Source organism: Rhinolophus sinicus, linkage group LG07 (assembly GCF_036562045.2).
Source record: "Rhinolophus sinicus isolate RSC01 linkage group LG07, ASM3656204v1, whole genome shotgun sequence".
NCBI classification, from domain to species: domain Eukaryota; kingdom Metazoa; phylum Chordata; class Mammalia; order Chiroptera; family Rhinolophidae; genus Rhinolophus; species Rhinolophus sinicus.
This window is the reverse complement of record NC_133757.1, coordinates 95,364,942-95,383,743: the sequence shown is the minus strand read 5'-3', so window position 1 is coordinate 95,383,743 and position 18,802 is coordinate 95,364,942. Positions and strand designations below refer to the sequence as shown.

Below are 18,802 nucleotides of genomic sequence, written 5' to 3'. Positions count from 1 at the left end.
CAGACTCATTAATATTAATTTCAGTAACTTAAATGGTAAACAACATTTAAAGATGTGGGTTATCTCTTTTATGCCACACTGTGCAGTCTGTCTTGGTTTCCTTTTTTTTTCCAGGTGCAAATCCAAATCGAGGACCTGGAACAGTGCCTGGCATAAATTAGATGCTCAATAAAAGCTTGTTGAATGGCTGACTAAATGCTGCTTTCTCCACCCCAGCGGCTGGCTGACCTAGCAACATATGAAGGACAGCTGGATAATTCTGGGCCACATAGGAATTCAGATTCATATTAACACACACTAAAGACTGGGCACAGAGCAGACAGATCATTTCTCTAGAGACATCCTTTCTTCAACTGACTTCTGGAAATTACACTGTGTTGGTTTTTATGTTAGGGCATGAAATCTACTCATGTAATGAGACATTAGCCACAGGAAGGAAAGCTATTTACAGAGAAAAAGAATTGAGGAGCAGTCTTAACCAGACATTGTTTGAGTAAAAACCAAGCCCTTAACATAAAGCAGAGTTTTCTGGAAATATTTTCATTTAGTGATGGACTCTTGTCATTAACTTTAGTGAAACGATTCTTTGATTGAAAAGTAAACAGCTAGCAAAGATGCCTGATAACGACCATACATAGAAATCTTTTGAATTAGAGCATTTAAGTCCTAGACTTAAAACAATTTCTATATCATGGTGTGAAATAGACTAGTGAATTCTCAGTTATCCACACATATTTCACAGTTATCCAAACCTTAAGTGCCGACCAGTGCATATCTTACAGTGCTTTACATTGCAAAATTAATCACAATTTATGGAATATGTCCAAAAATACAGGCATTTGACTTTTCTCTTTTAGTTCCAATGGTATTATTTAATACCATTTAACTGCGATATTTGTGTACAATTCTTTTGATTCTTTTCACACAGACAGTATTCTTCTTGCCTCAATGCAAATTCTACCAAAGCCTGTTTAAGTTTGTCCCCCTCCTGTTACAAATACTAATAGGGAGGGACAGGAACCCCAAGGTCATCACACAATAGCGAGAAGAATGAAGGGATATATCAGAAATGGGACCCTGTAAGACACAACTGTCACCAAAGAATCTGTCATTCCAACCAAACAACTTAGGGCAATTTAGTCCTGAACTTCCAGCGCTGTTGCCATGGTTTCTAGACAAAGCTGACAGGTCTGCATTCCAATTATATCCTTCAGAATGACAGATAAGGAAAAAATTGGAAATGGGGTAATAAAATCTCAGGTCATCCAGAAGAGATGTGATACATATGAGTGACAGAGAAGTGAGAGATGTAAGTTTACGTTGGTCTAAATAAATACTTTTGTGATTTAGAACGCAAATGTATATTCTGCAAACTCGCCAGACATTCAACAGCAATTTTATCCATCATCCAGTTCATTACTCAAAACCAGGCTTCTTCTGCTTAGTCGAAATTTTTTGAAATAATATTTTTAATTTAAAGAATTCATGAATTAAGAGAGTTGAGGAAAAAAATCTCTTAAACTGTACAAGTAAAAAGCATCCCTTGAATGCTGATGATAGTACAAATATAACAATGCCATTTTTATCTTTAATGCTGCGGTCAAATGCAATATTTTGTTCTTCCAATTGAAGGTATTACTGTAAACTATGCACCCACCTTTGGGTAATATCTGGTAATCAGTGGTATTTTGCCAGGGTCAGCGGAGAGTTTGCTGCTTTGCTATTAGACTACCGTGTTTCCCCGAAAATAAGACCTAGCCAGACCGTCAGCTCTAATGCGTCTTTTAGAGCAAAAATTAACGTAAGACCCAGTCTTATACTAAAATAAAACTGGGTCTTACATTAATTTTTGCTCCAAAAGATGCATTAGAGATGATGGTCCAGCTAGGTTTTATTTTTGGGGAAACAGGATATAATGAAGATACCTGCCTCTGTTCAATGAGAACAACCATTAGGTAGAGATCAGTGAACTCTAGAATACTGCTGGTAGATATGATTTGGATGTCAGAGAATTTCATGTTTCTGCTTCTCTGCAATTAAGTAGAAATGGAGTGTTTTAGTCCCTAAGGGATAAACTGATGGCTGTCACATGGGAGGGTGGCTGGAGGGCTGGGTGGAAAAGGTGAAGAGATTAAGTACCAATTGGTAGTTACAAAATAGTCACAGGGATGTAAAGCACAGCATAGGGAATACAGTCAATAATGTTGTAATAACTGTGTACAGTGTCAGATGGGTAATAGACTTATCGGGGGGACCACTTCATAAATTACGTAATTATCTAACCACGATACTCTACACCTGAAACTAATACAAAATAATATTGAATATCAACTGTAATCGGAAAAAGACTTAAGCACTTTTTAATCTAAAATCTTTTAAACTTTAAGCCTTAGTTTCTTCATATGTAAAATGGAATAATCCCTCTTAGAGTTGTGATTTTAAATTATATGACGCATATAAAGCACTTAGCTCAGCATCTGGCTCCTACCCCTAGGTAAATGCAGTAGATGTTATTTTTATCATTATTACTTGTATTATTATTACTTTTTGCCATATACAATGTGACAAGTGTGCAGCTATAACAACAGGGACCCAAAAGACATTGGTAAATTCAAAGATTTTAAACCACGTATTTATAAAAAGGTTAAAAACAAAAAAGTACCTCAGATGTGATATGAGATGTGTTTGAATGATGGTGGAAAAAAATACACTAATTTAATAAATGGTATTTCAAGGATTACTGCCAGCATAGTGAGATGGAAAATTCTAGATGTCCTGAAGCCTGCAATCATGCCTCCTGAGTATCTCTTTGGGAATATTTATTTTATGATCCTCTGAGGACAACATACCATTTCTGTAACACATTGGCTATAGCTGTTACAGTTCTATAAAAAGCAGTTTTTATCATTTTCTTTTTATACATCAATTCAAAAAGTTTAGCTGGATTCTTAAGTTTGACTTTCATTATTCAGGATACATTTTCCCCCCCTCAGCAACAATTGTTTTGATTTCATAATGGAAGCAATTAGGAAAAGCTGATATATTCAGTAAGAGATTTCTATATAATAAATCTTCAAGAATCAGTCTGTCTTCTATATAAGTAGTGACAATGATAAAGTAAAAAAAGAAAATAGATTTTTTAAAAAAAATCTTGGAGGTTTGGAGTACAATATTTTGTATTCCAGTTTATTTTGCTTTGCTTATATGATCTTCATAGGTTGTGGTAAACTTTTTTCATTTATAAATCCTGAAATTTCAGATTCTATCGTATACCTATATATGACCAAGTACGTAATTTTACTGCATATTTACGGTCAAAGCAAGTAGAGACCTGGGGAATTTCAGATAAAAATGTTAAAATATTTGCTTATTTTGCAATTATATTAAAAGTGCTTTAGTTTGCCATTTATGTTTTAAAATTACTCTTCTGTTATTGAAAATTTGGTATAACTGGTTATGTGAACTACAATTTCTAGAACAAACACAAAGGGAAAAAGCTCCACTAAATTTCATTTCTTTCATCTAATTCTTCTATGCATATGTTTTAAGTGCTTCAGAAGGATCACACTTGTCAGTGGAGTAGTAGGTCTTGCTAGCACAGCAAGTTTCCTACTTGTACAAGGGATTTTGAATTATTTCTTGTATGCATTTCTTTCATGGCATGGCTACGTCTCTCTGAAACATCAGAAGGAAGTAGCTTCTCTCATCCAAAAGCTGACTTGGGAGGTTGATATGTCTATTTTTGTTACCTCACAACACAGGTCACAAAATAAAATGATGACATTCTATCAGAATCATCAAAATTATGTAGACATAGTATGAAGAGGGTCTTGGTGGCTTACCTTAAAAGAGATTTCGTACTGTTCTCCTCCCCAGATTTCTAAACCTGGATCATAGCCACCTAACTCCCAAAACCATTTTCGGTCCACAGCAAAGAGACCTCCAGCCATAACAGGAGACCTGTGAAATAAATAAAATAATCTTTGAAGGACTGTGAACATCAGGGGCAATGACATTTTGATTGGGGGGAATAAAAAAGCAAATTCAAGATATTTTCAGTGGTCAACTGCATGGAGCGTTTTAGCTCCGGTTTTCTGTAACGGATGTAAGGTGATCATTGGGTCTCTAACTGCTCTTGGAGTCTCATGAGCTTTCAACTTTGCAGTTCAGGTTCTAATGCCACGAGTGCCCTGTGGAGTCACATTTGCTACATACGTTTATCCTTAGAGAGAAATACATGACTATCAGTGACTGATATATTGAGAAATAGCACTCAATTTTATGGCTTTTCCTCAAAGTGAAAGGGATCTTAATCTATCATATAAAAGTCTAGAAAACACTACTGTACACAATATCTTTGATTGACTCTCTCCGTACATATTCATGAAGCATTTACCATTTATAGGTCATGTCCATTTTATAGACTAGGGACAGTTAGAATACAATAACCTGAAATGTTGTACATTTGGCCTGGAAGCATTTATTGTAGAATTTCAATTACTTTATGTAAATGGAATCTCACAAACATAATATTGAGTGAGCAAAGCCAGAGACAGAAGAGTATGTACATCTCTCTTGTTCAACACTATGCTTCTGAGATTTGTTCATATTGTGGCACATAGTTGTAGAAGGTTTATTCTCATAGCCGTATGGTATGCAACTGGGTAAATATCACAGTTTATTCATTGTACCGTTGATGGGTTTTGAATAGTGTCCAGTTTGGAGCTAATAAGAATAGTGCTATCAAGAATATTTTAGAATATATTTTTTGATGAATCTGTACACATATTTATATTGGTTATATGTCTGGAAGCAAAATTTCTGGCCTATAGAGAGGGAATATGTTCACTTTACATACTTATAATTTTCTGGCCTTCTCTTACTGGCTACTGTAATTGGTAATAACTAAGACACTTTCCCTGTACTCTTTTTATTTTGTTGCACAAAACTTTGTGTAAATAATAAAAAAATATAAAAGACAAAAAAAAAAAAAAGAATACAATAACCAATGAGAACTAGTTACGTGATTAACATACCAAAGTTGGAATTTAAACTAGGTCTTTTCACTTTAATTATATTATTCTTTTTAGGCTTTCTCTGCCTTTCTAAGAAACATTCCTTTGAGTTAAATGGTAATTCTTAAATATTTCACTTCTGCAAGGAAGCATTCTAGTCATTTTACTCTGTAAAGGGATAATTTACGAGACGTGATCAAACAATACGGTTGATGTTTAAATAAAAAAAAATATTACAGTAAAAGACACATTGCCATTAATCTCCCTGAAAATACTCCCCCTCGCTTTGAACACACTTGTCCCACCGTTCCTGCCACTTTCTGAAGCAGTTCTGCAAGTCCTCTTTCGTGAGTGTCTTTAGTTGCACTGTCCTGGCTGCCTCCATGTCCTGGATCATTTTGACTTTGGGGAAGAGCCAGAAGTTGCACCGTGCCAGATCCGGTGAATAAGGTGGATGAGGACACACCATAATGTTTTTATTCATCAGAAATTGCCGTACCAGAAGCAAGGTATGACACGGAGTATTGTCATGATGGAGGATGAAGTAAAGATAATCACGAAAGACGACTTCCAGAGCTGCTTCAGCAAGTGGCAAGAATGATGGGGTAAGTGTATTTGAAGTTGAGGAGGAGTATGTTGAGGGGGATTAATGGCAATGTGTCTTTTACTGCAATAAATTTTTTGAAATTTAAACATTCACTGTATTTTTTGATCTCCTCGAATAATCATTTTGCTGTTTAAAGGTAAATCCTGTTTGTTTTTGTTTTTGTTTTCAGTGCTCACTATGGGCTGGGCCCTTGGCTAAGAGCTTTACCCTATTCCCTTATTTAAGAATCCTCGGAACAGCCCTATGAATACCATCATCCTTATGTACTGCCTGAAGAAAAAGGCAGAGAGAGGTTAGTAACAGAGCCCAAGGTCGGAGCTAAGTGTGGGGTGGAGCCCAGGTGCTTTGGTTTCAAAGCCTGTGAGCTCTTTACCACACTGCTTCTCTTTCAATGTTTGGGGTGAAGAGAGACAACTACTTTATGGATATAAAATAATTAGAGAACACCTTTATGCAGATAAAGCAAATCTGTAAAGACACACAATGTGAGCATAGTTTTTGTGACAATTCTGAAAAGTGTTTTGAAACAAAGGATATTTATAAGGAAGAGTACAAGGCATGAAATGTTGAAGATACACATTTAAAAAATGTGTAAACATATATGACACATCAATTTACAGACCAACTGAAGTCTTGGTCATGGTAAATTTTTATGAGGTATTTGAGCAAGATAAACCTGAATTTGTTTTAAGTGTATTATATGTTCCAAAGACTTCACATGTTAAGATGGCACTGGCCTAATTACTTCAGTTTAAAAATATTTTTACTCTACGCAGATGGAAAGATTACAAGGCAGGAAAAGGGATTTCTTTTCTCCCTTGGGAAACGAGCAGGATTCAAAAAAAGTAATGTCAAGAATCTCATGAAATTTTTTATTTTGTTTGAAATAAAAATCCTAGAGCCAGATGTACCTTACTTTATCCCTCTCTCCGGCAGCCTAATCTTTTTCCATTTTTCACACACTGAATTTCAGAGTGGAATTACAACTGTAGCTGGAACAAATTAGGACCGTGGCATGTATTGGGTGCAGCTCCCAGGGAACAAGTCACCACAGTGTAACCTTTGCTTCTGTAGGGTTTGGGCATAAGTGGCCAGAAATTCTCAATCCTGTTCAATCTGAACCACAAGTAGAAAGAGCTTCACTTGTATACATATATTCTCATTTGATTGTGTAAAATGTAAGACCAAAGTGCATCAACATTTACACTGTGCAGAATGAATCTCAAAACTAGAATTAGAATGATCATAGATAGAGAATTAATACAGACACTGGGCAAGAGAAAGTCCTATATTGATTTTTTTTTACTGTAAGTAATTTGTTGGAAACACAATATCTTATTTTCTTAATGAGTTTCTAGAAAACAAACCATATAGTATATTTTAGGTTAATTTTAGACAAAACAAAATAAATTCAAAAGGATCTTCTTTGCTTTCACTGATGTTTTCATTAAGACCCAGATAAATTAGCGTTTCCTATCTTGATTAGTGTGAATGACTGGTAAGAAACAAACCTTTGATTTTATTATGTATTTATTCTTATTTGTTCATTAATCTTTTAAGCAGCTTAATTGAGGTATAGTTGACATACAATGAATTGCACATAAAGTGTACAATTTGGTAAGTTTTGACTTATGTATGTATACCCCTGTACAGTCATCACCATATTCAGGAAAATGAACATGTTCCTCATCCCCCCAAGTTTCCTCATTGTAATCCTTCCCTCTTAACCCTCTCTTTTGTTCCCTTTCTCTAGGCAACCACTGAGCTGTGTTCTGTCACTATAGATTAGTTTGTATTTTCTAGAATTTGTTTAGTAAATGGAATCATACAGTATGTACTCTTTTTTGGGTCTGGCTTCTTATATTCGGCATCAGTGAGATTCACTGATGTTGTAGCGTGTATTAATTAATAGTTCATTCTTTTTGTTGCTTAGTACTCTATTTGCATGAATATACCGCACTTTGATTGTCCATTCACCTACTGATGAACATTCATGTTATTTCCAGTTTTGGAACATTACAAATGAAGCTGTTATTAATTTTGTGTACTAATCTTTGTGTGGACATATGCTTTAATTTCTCCTGAGGAAATGCCACGGAATGGAATGACTAGATCATATATGTTTAACCTTTTAAGTAACTGCCAAACTGTTTTCCAAAGTGTTTGTATCCTTTTATAGTCCCACCAGCAGTGTTTGAGTTCCAGTTGCTCCGTACATTCACGAATAGTTGCTATGGACAGTCTTTTGAAGTTTAGTGTTATAATAGAAGTATACTGATATTTTCTTATGGTTGTATTTTGCATTTCCATAATGATTAATGCTGTTGAACATGTTTGTGTCATTTCTCTTTTTTTCCTTAGACAGCCTGGCTGGAGATTTATCAATTTTATTAATCTGTTTAAAAAACTACCTTTTGGTTTCATTGATTTTATCTATTGTTTTTCTGTTTTATATTTCTTTGATTTCTCTTTGGTCTGTATTATTTTAATTCATCTACTTACTTCAAATTTAATTTACTCTTCTTTTTCTAGTTACTTAAGGTGGAAGCTGAGATTATTGATATGATACTTTTCTTTTTTTCTAATATAGATATTTAGTACTATAACTCTCCCCTAAGCACTGCTTTAGCAGAATCTCACACACAAAAAGTGGTATGTAGTATTCTCAGTTTCATTATGTTCAAAATAATTCTGAATTTCTCTCTTATTCTTGACCTATGGGTTATACAGAAGTGTATAATTTAGATTCCAAATATTTGGGATGTTTTTGAGCTCTTTCTGTTATCGATTCTCATTTAATTCTATTGTGGTCAGAGAACATACTTTGTATGACTTGAATCCTTTTATAATTCACTTTTTAATGGCTCAGAATATGGTCTATCTTGGTAAATGTTCCATGAATATTAGAAAAGAATGTATTTTATTGCTGTTGAGTGAGTTGTCTATAAATATTTATTAGGTAAAGTTGGTTGATAGTGTTCAAGTGTTCTTACTGATTTTCTGTCTCCTTGTTCTATCAATTATTGAGAGAGGGATACTGAAATCTATGAATGTAATTCTGGATTTATTTCTTCTTGTTGATCTATCAATTTTTTGCTTCATGTATTTTGTAGCTCTGTTAATAGGTACATAAATGTTTAGGATTTTTGTTTGTTGTTGATGAACTGACCTCATTATCATTATGACTTTTTCTCATCTTTGGTAATATTCTTTTCTGACATCTATTTTGTCTTGATATTAATATAGTCACTTTCACTTTCTTTAGATTTGTATTATCTAAACACTAGTATTTATAACTTTCTATGTCTTTTTACTTTAGTTTTTAAACTATATGTATCTATATTTAAAGTGGTTTTCTTTTAGGCACCATAAAGCTGCATCTTGCTTTTTTACAAGCTCTGCTTTTGGGTTATTTGGAACACTTACTTTCAATATGGTTATTCATGTGGCTAGGTTTAAATTTATCATCTTGTTTGTTGTCTATTTGTCCCATTCATTGTTTAGTTTTTCCTCTTTTTCTGTCTTCTTTTTGATTAACTAAATATTTTTCATGATTCCATTTAGCATCCTTTTTTTTGACTTAACAGAAATTCCTTGTTTTGTTTTTCAGTGGTTGCTGTAGAGTTTATATCATACATCTTTATTTTTATCAGCTTACCTTCCAGTGATATTATACCACTGCACGCATAAGAAACTTCTGATAGTATGCATTCATTTCTCTTCCCCCAACATTTGTACTTAGCTGTCATACATTTTACTTTTGCATATGTTATAAAACCATCATTATTTTTAAGTAGTCAATTATCTTTTTAAAAGACTTAAATAATTACATTTCATATATATGTAATTTTAGTACGCACACCATTTCTCTTAAATCTTCTGTTTAGATCCAGATTTCCATCTAGTATTATTCTCCTTCTGCCTAAAGAACTTCCTTTACTATTTCTTGTAGTAGGAGTGCACCAGTGATTAGGTCTTCAATCTTTGCATATCTGAAAACATGATTTTTCATCTATACTTCTTAAAGATACTTTTGTTGGCTATTACTAAGTTAATAGCCTTTTTCTTCTTTCAATCCTTTAAAAATTTTGCCCCCTCTCTTCTCACTTGCATTGTTTCCCATGAAATATGTGCTGTTGTGTTTATCTTTGCTTTTCTGTACATGAGTCTTTTTTCCTCTGGCTGCTTTTAAGATCCCTATATCATTTTGAATTTCATTGTGACATGACTTGGTATAGTTTCTTTGATATAGTTTCTTCTGCTTGGGATTATTTGAGTGTTTTGGATCTGTAGGTACAGTTTTCATGAAATTGGACATTATTTTGACCATTAGTTCTTCCAATCGTCTTTCTGTCCCTACTTTTCTTGCATATCCTCTAGACACTCCAATAATACATTTTGTTCATTTTTAAAAATTCCCTTTTTGTGTTTCATTTTGGATAGTTTCCATTGCTGTATCTTCAAGTTCACTAATCTTATGTTTTGTAATTTCTCATGAACTGATAATCCCATCTGATGGATTTTTCATCTCATTATATTTTCACCTTTAGGATTTTTATTTTGGTTATTTTTGTATCTTACACGTCTACTTAACTTTCTGAACATATAGAATACTGTTATAATTAAAGTTTTAATGTTCTTGGCTGTTCATTCTTAGTTCTTAGTTTCAATTGATTGAATTAGCTACTTCTATAGGCCATATATTGGTACTTCTTTGCACACTTGGCAATTTTTTCATTGGATTCTAGAACTTTGATATTTTTGGGTATTGGGTATTTTGACATTCCTTTAAATAAATTTGAGCTTTGTTTTGGGATGCAGTTACATTACTTAGAACTAGTTTGACATTTTTGGTTTTGCTCTTACATTTTATTAGGGAGGACTGAAGCAATGCTCAATCTGTTCACTGACCTTAAAATAAGATCCTTTTGTGTCTTCTACTCAATGTCTTGCAAATGATTGTGATTTTCAGTCTGAATGGTGGGAACAGATACTACTCTCAGTCTTGTACGCATTATGTACACTGTTACTTCTAATTCTCTTGAGTGCTTCTTTTCCCAATCTTGGATAGTTTCTTTACACATGTGCTGTGCTTTTATCAGTGCTTTGCTGAACACTCAAGGGGTACCCTCTGCAGAACTCTGGGGCTCTCTCTGTGTAGCTCTCTTCTTGTGGTGCTCTGCCTTTGAGATTCTAGCTGTCCGATTCTTCCCAGACTCTCAGGTCCATATCGACTCAGGCTGGGCCCCACCTGGGTTCCCCTTCCTAATACCACAACATGGAAACTCTGTCAAGTCAGTAAGCGGGTGTGATTGTAGGCCTTACCTTATTATTTGCCACCTCTCAGGATCAATGTCCTTCATTGCCAGATGTTGAGTGTCTTGAAAACCACTGTTTCATATATACAGAGGGTACCAAAAAAATGTATACACATTTTAAGAAAGGAAATAAACTGTATTAAAATTATGCCGATGGTAACCACTTTGAGCACCTCTTGTAATTGCACAAGTCAAACATGATTTGTATTCGTCTTTTGTTATCTGTATATATCGAGTATTACAATTTTAGTACAGTTTTTTCCTTTCTTAAAATGTGTATACATTTTTTTTGGCACCCTATGTGTGTGTGTGAATAAATACATATGCATAAATATATTATATATATTTATATGTATATTTTTGTTTGTTTGTTTGTTTTTCTTCCCCCAGGTGGCAGGGTAAATCTGGCCCATACTATTCTCTCTTGTTCAGATATGGAAGTCCACAGATTTATCCATTAATTTTTATTTTAACATGTTTAAAAATATTTAATTACTTTTAATATATAACACAGTCACATGTTTATAAAAAACTCCTGTTCCTCTCTTTATCCCTTGCCACCCTATTTCTCTCATCACACACAACCATTATTATTTCTTGGGCATCCTTCCAGAGATATTTTATGCACATACAAACAAGTACAAATATAGCTTCCTTTTCTGTACAAATGATTGTATGCTACATACAGTGTTCTTTACCTAATTTTAAAAAAATTTACCTCATTTTTAAAAACTACCTATATTAGTGATCACACCATGTTGAAAAAAGTTTTGTGTTCTATTTTTTTAACATTCGCCCATTATTCCATTATGCACATCTATCTATCTATCTATCTATCTATCTATCTATCTATCTATCTATCTATCTATCTATTTATCTATCTGGCTGAGCTTTAAATTATTTGCAATGCTTTGCTATTTCAAAATCCCTATAATAAATAGCTTTGTACAGACAGCATTTCCACATGTGTGCGAGTATGTCTTTAGAATAAATTCCTAGAATTTGCCGTCCTGGTTTGTTGTAAAGAATAAAAGTGTAAAAATTGATTTACTCTTCCACTTCTGGAAGTTAAAAGTTCATTGTAAATTGTGTCTTAACCTGAAGTTTTAGTTCATGTTTCATACCAGTCCAAGCCCAATGATTGAGGGCGGATAAAATACGAGGAGAGTTAGATAAAAGTAGCAATACTACTGAGAATTTACAGATTATCATAAAATGTTAGTATACTTCATTATACAGATAAGAATTTCCAAGGACATGTCATTATTAGGACAATATTTGGAGAGGAATTATTGAAAAGTTTGACAGGGTAAATGATTTTAAAAGTGGAAACAAAGGAGAGTCAAGGATGGATTTGGGGCTAAGAAAGATGGTGTACCAAGGCCCTGAGTTGGGAAGGAGAACAGTAACAAGAAATGGAAGAAGGCCAGTCCTGTTGAAGCCAGAGCATAAGGGGAAGATGCTTGCAAAGTGCCCAGTGTCATGCCTATACAGAGTGGGTGCTAAAACTTCCTACTGGTACATGAACTAGGAAATGTCAGTGTAACATAATAAATTATTGATAAATTAATCACGATTTGTTCTTTCCCTTTGATGGCCACCACCCTTCTCATTTCAAGCACAAAGCAAGCCAGGACATCAATCTCAGTGATTTTTGTGGCTTGGCAAGAAGAAGTTGCTGAAAGGCTAGTGGAAGCCACTGCTTTTATTTTTAAGGGTGCCTAAGCAGCCTGAAGAGATCATGTAAGATATCCCAGAGAGGGAAGAGAGAGAAGAAAAAGTAGACTCCCCAACTAGAAGCTCTCAAATGCTGGAGTGATGGAGGTCCCCACCCTGAACTGTGGAGGTACCCTTGATAGCAAGATCTCGTGTGTAACAACACACAGGGAGGCTATACCCGACGCACTGAGACTCTTGGCCTTGACAAATTTCATTTTGCATGAAGTTGGAAGACTTGCTGGATTTGAATCACCCAAGTGGTTTGGGCAGTAAGAGTCTTGGTGGCAACCACTGTGAATTGACAGCTATGATAGAATGACATCTTTGATAATTTGGCCTGAGTAAGATTCTAGAACCATTGCTCTCCCTGAGAAGAGGGAATTGCCATGAGGAGAGAGACTAAATTTCATACTACTTTGGTGAAGGGAACTCAGAGTTGGATTTAATTGGCTCTGAAGAAAATGTAATATTGTGAAATATCATGCACGACTGAGTTTATGGGTGGAAATTCCTAACCCACCATACAAATATGCTTTAACTACTGTGCAATGCTGCAATGAAGTCAAGAGAAGAAAGATGACTGTATTCCTCATATATTAAAGGCAAAGATGTTAATAGTAACATTATTTTCTCCTCAGAGGAAAACAAGAACAGGAATTTATTATTTGTAGCATGTTCTGCTTTCTGTTTTTCATCTCAAATATAATACTAATTACTTGACACTCCCTCCACTGTTCCCATTTCCCACAATCTGTCATTTGTTTATCTTCACATTCCTTTTCTCCCCCCAAAATATTCTTGCTGGTTCTGTTCCCCTGAGAGTGCTTAACACACTGTGGGCATTTTTACTGCTGGCTCTGTGTCCATGAAACTTTCCACATATTAATTTACTTTATAAGTATTGCTCATAAGATCACAAATCAGGTTTTGAGTTTTGCTATTAAAATACACCTGTCATCCTTAGGACACCTTGTAAAATTAACATAACCATGAAGCGACATGTTCCTATACAAGATTCTTTATTCTTCCGGCCATAGAAGTATAATTTCTCTAATACTTAATGGAAATCAATTTTCTATTTTATATTAAGTCTATTGTACAGGGTAATAAATATGCTTTCCTTTGTACTTATGGTAGACTAGTTTACTTTTCTACATTAATTTTTATATTCTAAACTTTGCTGACTTTAAATTCAAGAGCCTATAATGTACAAGTGTACTAGAACCATTCTTTATTTGGCACCAGTGAAACACTCTTCATGTTCTCATTTGCAAATGCATTTTTCAAAGGGTGTAGTTGGTTGTCTTTGCTAAACCAGGATGTAGTTCTTAATGCTTGTATTCTCACCCTGTGATTCCCACAGCATTCTAAGGAGCTGCTGACCTTTCTAATATTCTCTGTTTCACATAAGGTTTAAAAAAAAACTTGCTCCATATTTTTGCCACTTTCTCACATTTTTAGACAAAAAGTGTTATTTCAAATTTTAATATATCTTATGTTCCTTGGGAGTTATAATATTAAAAAAATAATATTGAAAGATAAATATACATAAAAATTTTATTTTTAAAATTTACTAACAATTAAAGCTTTGGTCTAGAAATCTAAAGGAAACTTCAATTTGGCTTCTTAGAAAATAATTTGGCTCTCAATTTCCATCCATTTTAGTGGTACAGAGAGAAATTTGGATATGTGGCTTGCAATGTAAATTTGATCAGAAATGAAATGGCACAATTTCCCTTAGGACTCAATCAACCCAAGTCAATCAGCATAGAGGTTAGTCACATAATTTTCAATTAAGTAACTGGAAATTTTCAGTTGGCCCAGGACTGAACAATTATGGATAAAACATAATTATTTTTAACTAGAATTCAATTGTTGATTAAAATGATATTGTACATTAAAACATAGTTTTTTTCCTAACAGTTTTGTTCTTTAAGTATTAAATCATGACTTAATTAGAATTTTGAAAAGAATGGCTAAATAACTACTGATCTAAATAACACTTGTACCTTTTATCTTTAAAAATCACTTTCCTTTTTGGTATGATTTCCTTACTTTTTATTGCAAAATGAGAAATTATAGAGATGAAAGAGGAATGTTACCCTTCTGTGATGCAAGGAGGTGGCCCCTTTTGGGGCCGAGAATGAAGGAGGTCCTGGGTTGGGAGAAAGCAGTCCTCTTTGGAAGGCCAGGATACAGAAGTGGAGGGACATTTTGATTCTAATCATAGAAAGCTATGCTTTCTCCTGACTCATCCACCTTGGGACTATGGATGTCTAATGGGAGAAATGGCTCTGGTAATGTGTAAACTGAGAAAAATTGTATCAGTAAAAGGGTCTACCACTTAGCACCCAGACCTATGCCTAGAGCTAGCAGAGCAGAGTAAGCTGAGGCTTCCTCTCTCTTATCTCTGCTGTCTGAGGAAGTCCTACTGGACAAGTCACTGGGATCTATGCTTTAGTATCATTGTACTTCTTACGTCTTCTACTAGGCTACACTGGATTGCTGAACTTTTTTTTTTTTTTTTTTGTTAAACAGTAGCAAGAGGCGGCAGCGGCAGGGAAGAAAGCAACAGAGACTTTTATGCTTTTCTTTCTGAGAGAAAATAGTTACTTGGACTGGTATCCTAGGAATGAGGGCTTTTTTGACTTACCAAGTAGAAGATAGACTCTAAAAGTAACACAATGAATAAAACGAGGATCTCAGATTTGTTGAGTGGAAATAGAAAATGGCATGTGGCCTTATGCTAGACTGTAGCAATAATGGTCCCAGGGAATCATAGCTTCCTACACCCATGCCCTTGTGTGGTACATTCCTACATTGACTTCCTTGGTCATGTGACTTGGTTTGGCTAATATCAACAAATGTGGTGCAAGCAGAGGCCTGGTCCACTGGGGCTTGCACTCTGTCCTCTGCCTTCTAGAAGCCTGCTACCATTTGAAGAAGTCTGTGCTAGCCTGTTGAAGGCACATGGTCCAGCTGATAATTGGCACCAACTACTAGACACGTAAGTGAGACTATCGTAGATCATCTGGCTCCCACCAGGTGACTACTGCCACATGGGTGACCCCAAGAATAGGTGTTCAACAGTCTTGTTTTGCTTGAGATTGACAAGTTTTTGGGGACGGTGGAAACTCAGTGCAAAAACTGGAAAGTCCCAGGCAAACCACAACGAGTTGTTCATCCCACGTAGGTGAGACCAGCAGAAGAACCATTTGGTGAAGATTAGTCTAAATTTCTGATGCTCAGAATTGTGAGCCAACAAAATACGTGCTGTTTTAAGCCACTAAATTCTGCGATGGTGTGTTAGGTGCCCATAGACAGCTGATAAGAGATCTCATTTTGAATTCCAAGCTCTTAAAGAGGAAGTTTCAGCAATTCCATTATGCACCTGGTATGTGATAATAATCCTTGATAGAGACAGGATTTTAGGTAAGTTTCCTAAATTCTAAGGTTTGTCTGAGATAGGTTTATTTATTTTTTAGGATTATTTTAAAAATAATCCTATATCTCCACTAACACCCTAGGGTATATTGCAATGCATAACTGGGTTTCAGAGCTGCTCAGAATAAAAGTGAAATCCTTTCCTTTAAAAAAAAAAAAAAAAAAAAAGATCTTTCTGTTTTTCTAGCTTTATAAATGCAAACGTGAACGTTTAGAAAAGCATGGATAGGAAAGGAATGAGGGCTAATTAGTTAAGCAGGTGGCTGAATTATGACTTTTCAGCTTTTTGGACACAATGAGGAGGAAAATAAAATGATAAATCACAGCACTAATTTTGTACTATTTTGTGCTATGATTTATGCATTTGTTTTTAATTATAAACATAAACACATATAATATTGTATAATAGCTTAAAAGGTTCTATAACACCGAATATGCTTTTTGCTGCCGACTTCATATTTAGTGTAGTAGCTTCCTCCTGCGAAAGGATATAAAACATCAATGGCGGAAGAAATCTTGTGGATGTCAGTACAAATTATATGGGGGCATTAAACCAGACTATAGCCATAAAAATAGTGTGATGGCCTTGGTTTGATGTTCAATTAAGTTGGTGGTTCTGAAGTTTCTAAGAATATTGCTGCCTTCGTAACTTCAGTGGTTGGCACTGATCTTACATGAGATGAAATAAAAACCTCTGGATGTCAAAAGCCTACATCAACAACTGTCTTAGTGGGTACAGGAGTAGAATGAATAAAACATGCTAAATATTCTTTCAGGCTTATATTTTAGGCCACTCTTCTGTGGCCTAAAATTGTGTGTGTGTGTGTGTGTGTGTGTGTGTGTGTGTTTGTGTAGTTATGTATGTACAAGGGAGGACCTCCCAAGAATGGAGACCAGATTGATTGCTTCCAAAATACTTTTCCTCACTCCTGCAATGAGTGGATAGATGGATTCACCACAGGGATAGAGCCGATATTTCCTGGCAATCCTGCTTTTTCAATAGGTGATTGCTAAACAACATATTGGGAACTCCCATACCCTACTCCTCAAAATGCAGAATACACCTAGATTCCCTCAGGGAAATCTCTTCAAAGGTGTCTGAGGACATAGAAAGTGTAAAAGTGATGGCTTATTTTCTTAAGTCACTTCCTGTCCATTTCTCTCTTTGAGCAGTGTGAGGGATTGAAGTCTTATCTCAAAGTATAGTTTTGGGTTTCTTTTTACATTCCAAAAATATGCCCCCAGTAGAATTATCCTGAAATTCTTATTGGATTTATTCATTCCTAAGTTCTAAATGGCCACAGATTTTAATGGCTTTATATTACACAACAGGATAATGAATGACTATGGTAATTGTTTCATTTATTAATCCTCTCTTTATATGATCTAAACAGTATAAATTCCCCCTGCCTGAAGGGACACATGAGGTCACCTTAACACTAGTAATTAGATTATAGTTGTCTTTCTAAAAGTCTTTGGGTCCATCTGCCTTCAGTTTTCGGCCCACTAGATTTTTTTCCAGCTCTCTGCGAGTCCCTAGGAATGTCAGCTGTGTCCTTAGATGTAAGTCTGCGTATGCTTTTCTACTCTAGCCCATTAAGACACTTGGCTATCTTGCCTGTCGCCAGCCCCCTCCATGTATTCGTCTTGGATACAAATGTAATGGAGACTATTCAGAGCTAAAAAATCCCAACTGCAGAGTAGGGAGCCTTTCGTCTTGGATACAAATGTAATTTTTCATTCAAGGGATAAATGTTAGTTATTAAAATCTAAGTCTGGATGAAACGGCAGGAAAGCTTGTTTTATACTTCATTTATTTAATAAATGTTTGACAATTTCTCTTTATGAAAACATCACCCCCATATCTTAGTAAGGAATGCAAAATATGCTTTTTCTCTTTGGCACTGATAGCAACTCAAAGGTAATTTTTGTCTCATTTCCTAGCAGTTTATATTAATCTAGAATTGACTGTAAGAGGCAAGGATTTTTAATACCTCTTATCAAAACTTTACCTTTTAATAAATTCACACTGTACACCCACTCCCTGCTCAATGACCTTAATTCCTTGAAAGCAAAACAGCAAAAGAAAACGGACTGAGGAAAAGAGGTGTTAAGCAAAGACTGTAACTATAATTTACAAAAAAATCCAGATAAAAGAACCATCTTCTATTTCCTTCCAGGTCAAACTTATCCACAATGAGTCATCTAACTATACATGGCAGGCGAGAAAAAAGGAACACGCTTGCTGTGCTCTGTATCTGTTTCTAGCTCTGTCTCTCTCACATTCTACAGCAGTTCTCAAACAGGCTGACAAATTCTTAGACCCTCTGCCATCTGAGAGGTGGAGTCTATGTGCCTGACCTTGAATGTGGATGGGATTATGACTGCTCTGATCCACAGAGTATGGCAGAATTGACACCCTGTGGCTTGCAAGGTGGTTTGTGAGAGGCCACATGGCTTCTATGTTGTTCATGGGAACATTTGATCTTGCACCTCTGATCTTCCACATGAGAATCCAACCAACACTGCAGCCCCCAGGTTGGAGGAAGCACAGGTCACAAAGAGAAGCCACGTGGACATGCTTTGATCCCTTTCTTGCTTAAGCAAGTTTGAAATGTCCTTTGGTCTTGACAAATACTCTCTTCCCTAACTTCTCAGGTGTTTTTTGGGGGAGCGGGGTGGGGTGGGGGTGGGGGGGG

General features: G+C 35.3%; 1 protein-coding gene across 2 annotated transcripts in view; it reads right to left on the bottom strand.

Moving 5' to 3' along the window:
• GALNTL6 (polypeptide N-acetylgalactosaminyltransferase like 6) overlaps positions 1-18,802 on the bottom strand; it is a 938,097-nt gene that overhangs the window by 91,680 nt on the left and 827,615 nt on the right. For both annotated transcript variants that reach the window (XM_019733270.2, XM_074338318.1), the window contains exon 8: positions 3,843-3,960. In XM_019733270.2, the coding sequence (XP_019588829.1) occupies positions 3,843-3,960 (118 nt within the window). The remainder of the gene's footprint in view (positions 1-3,842; positions 3,961-18,802) is intronic.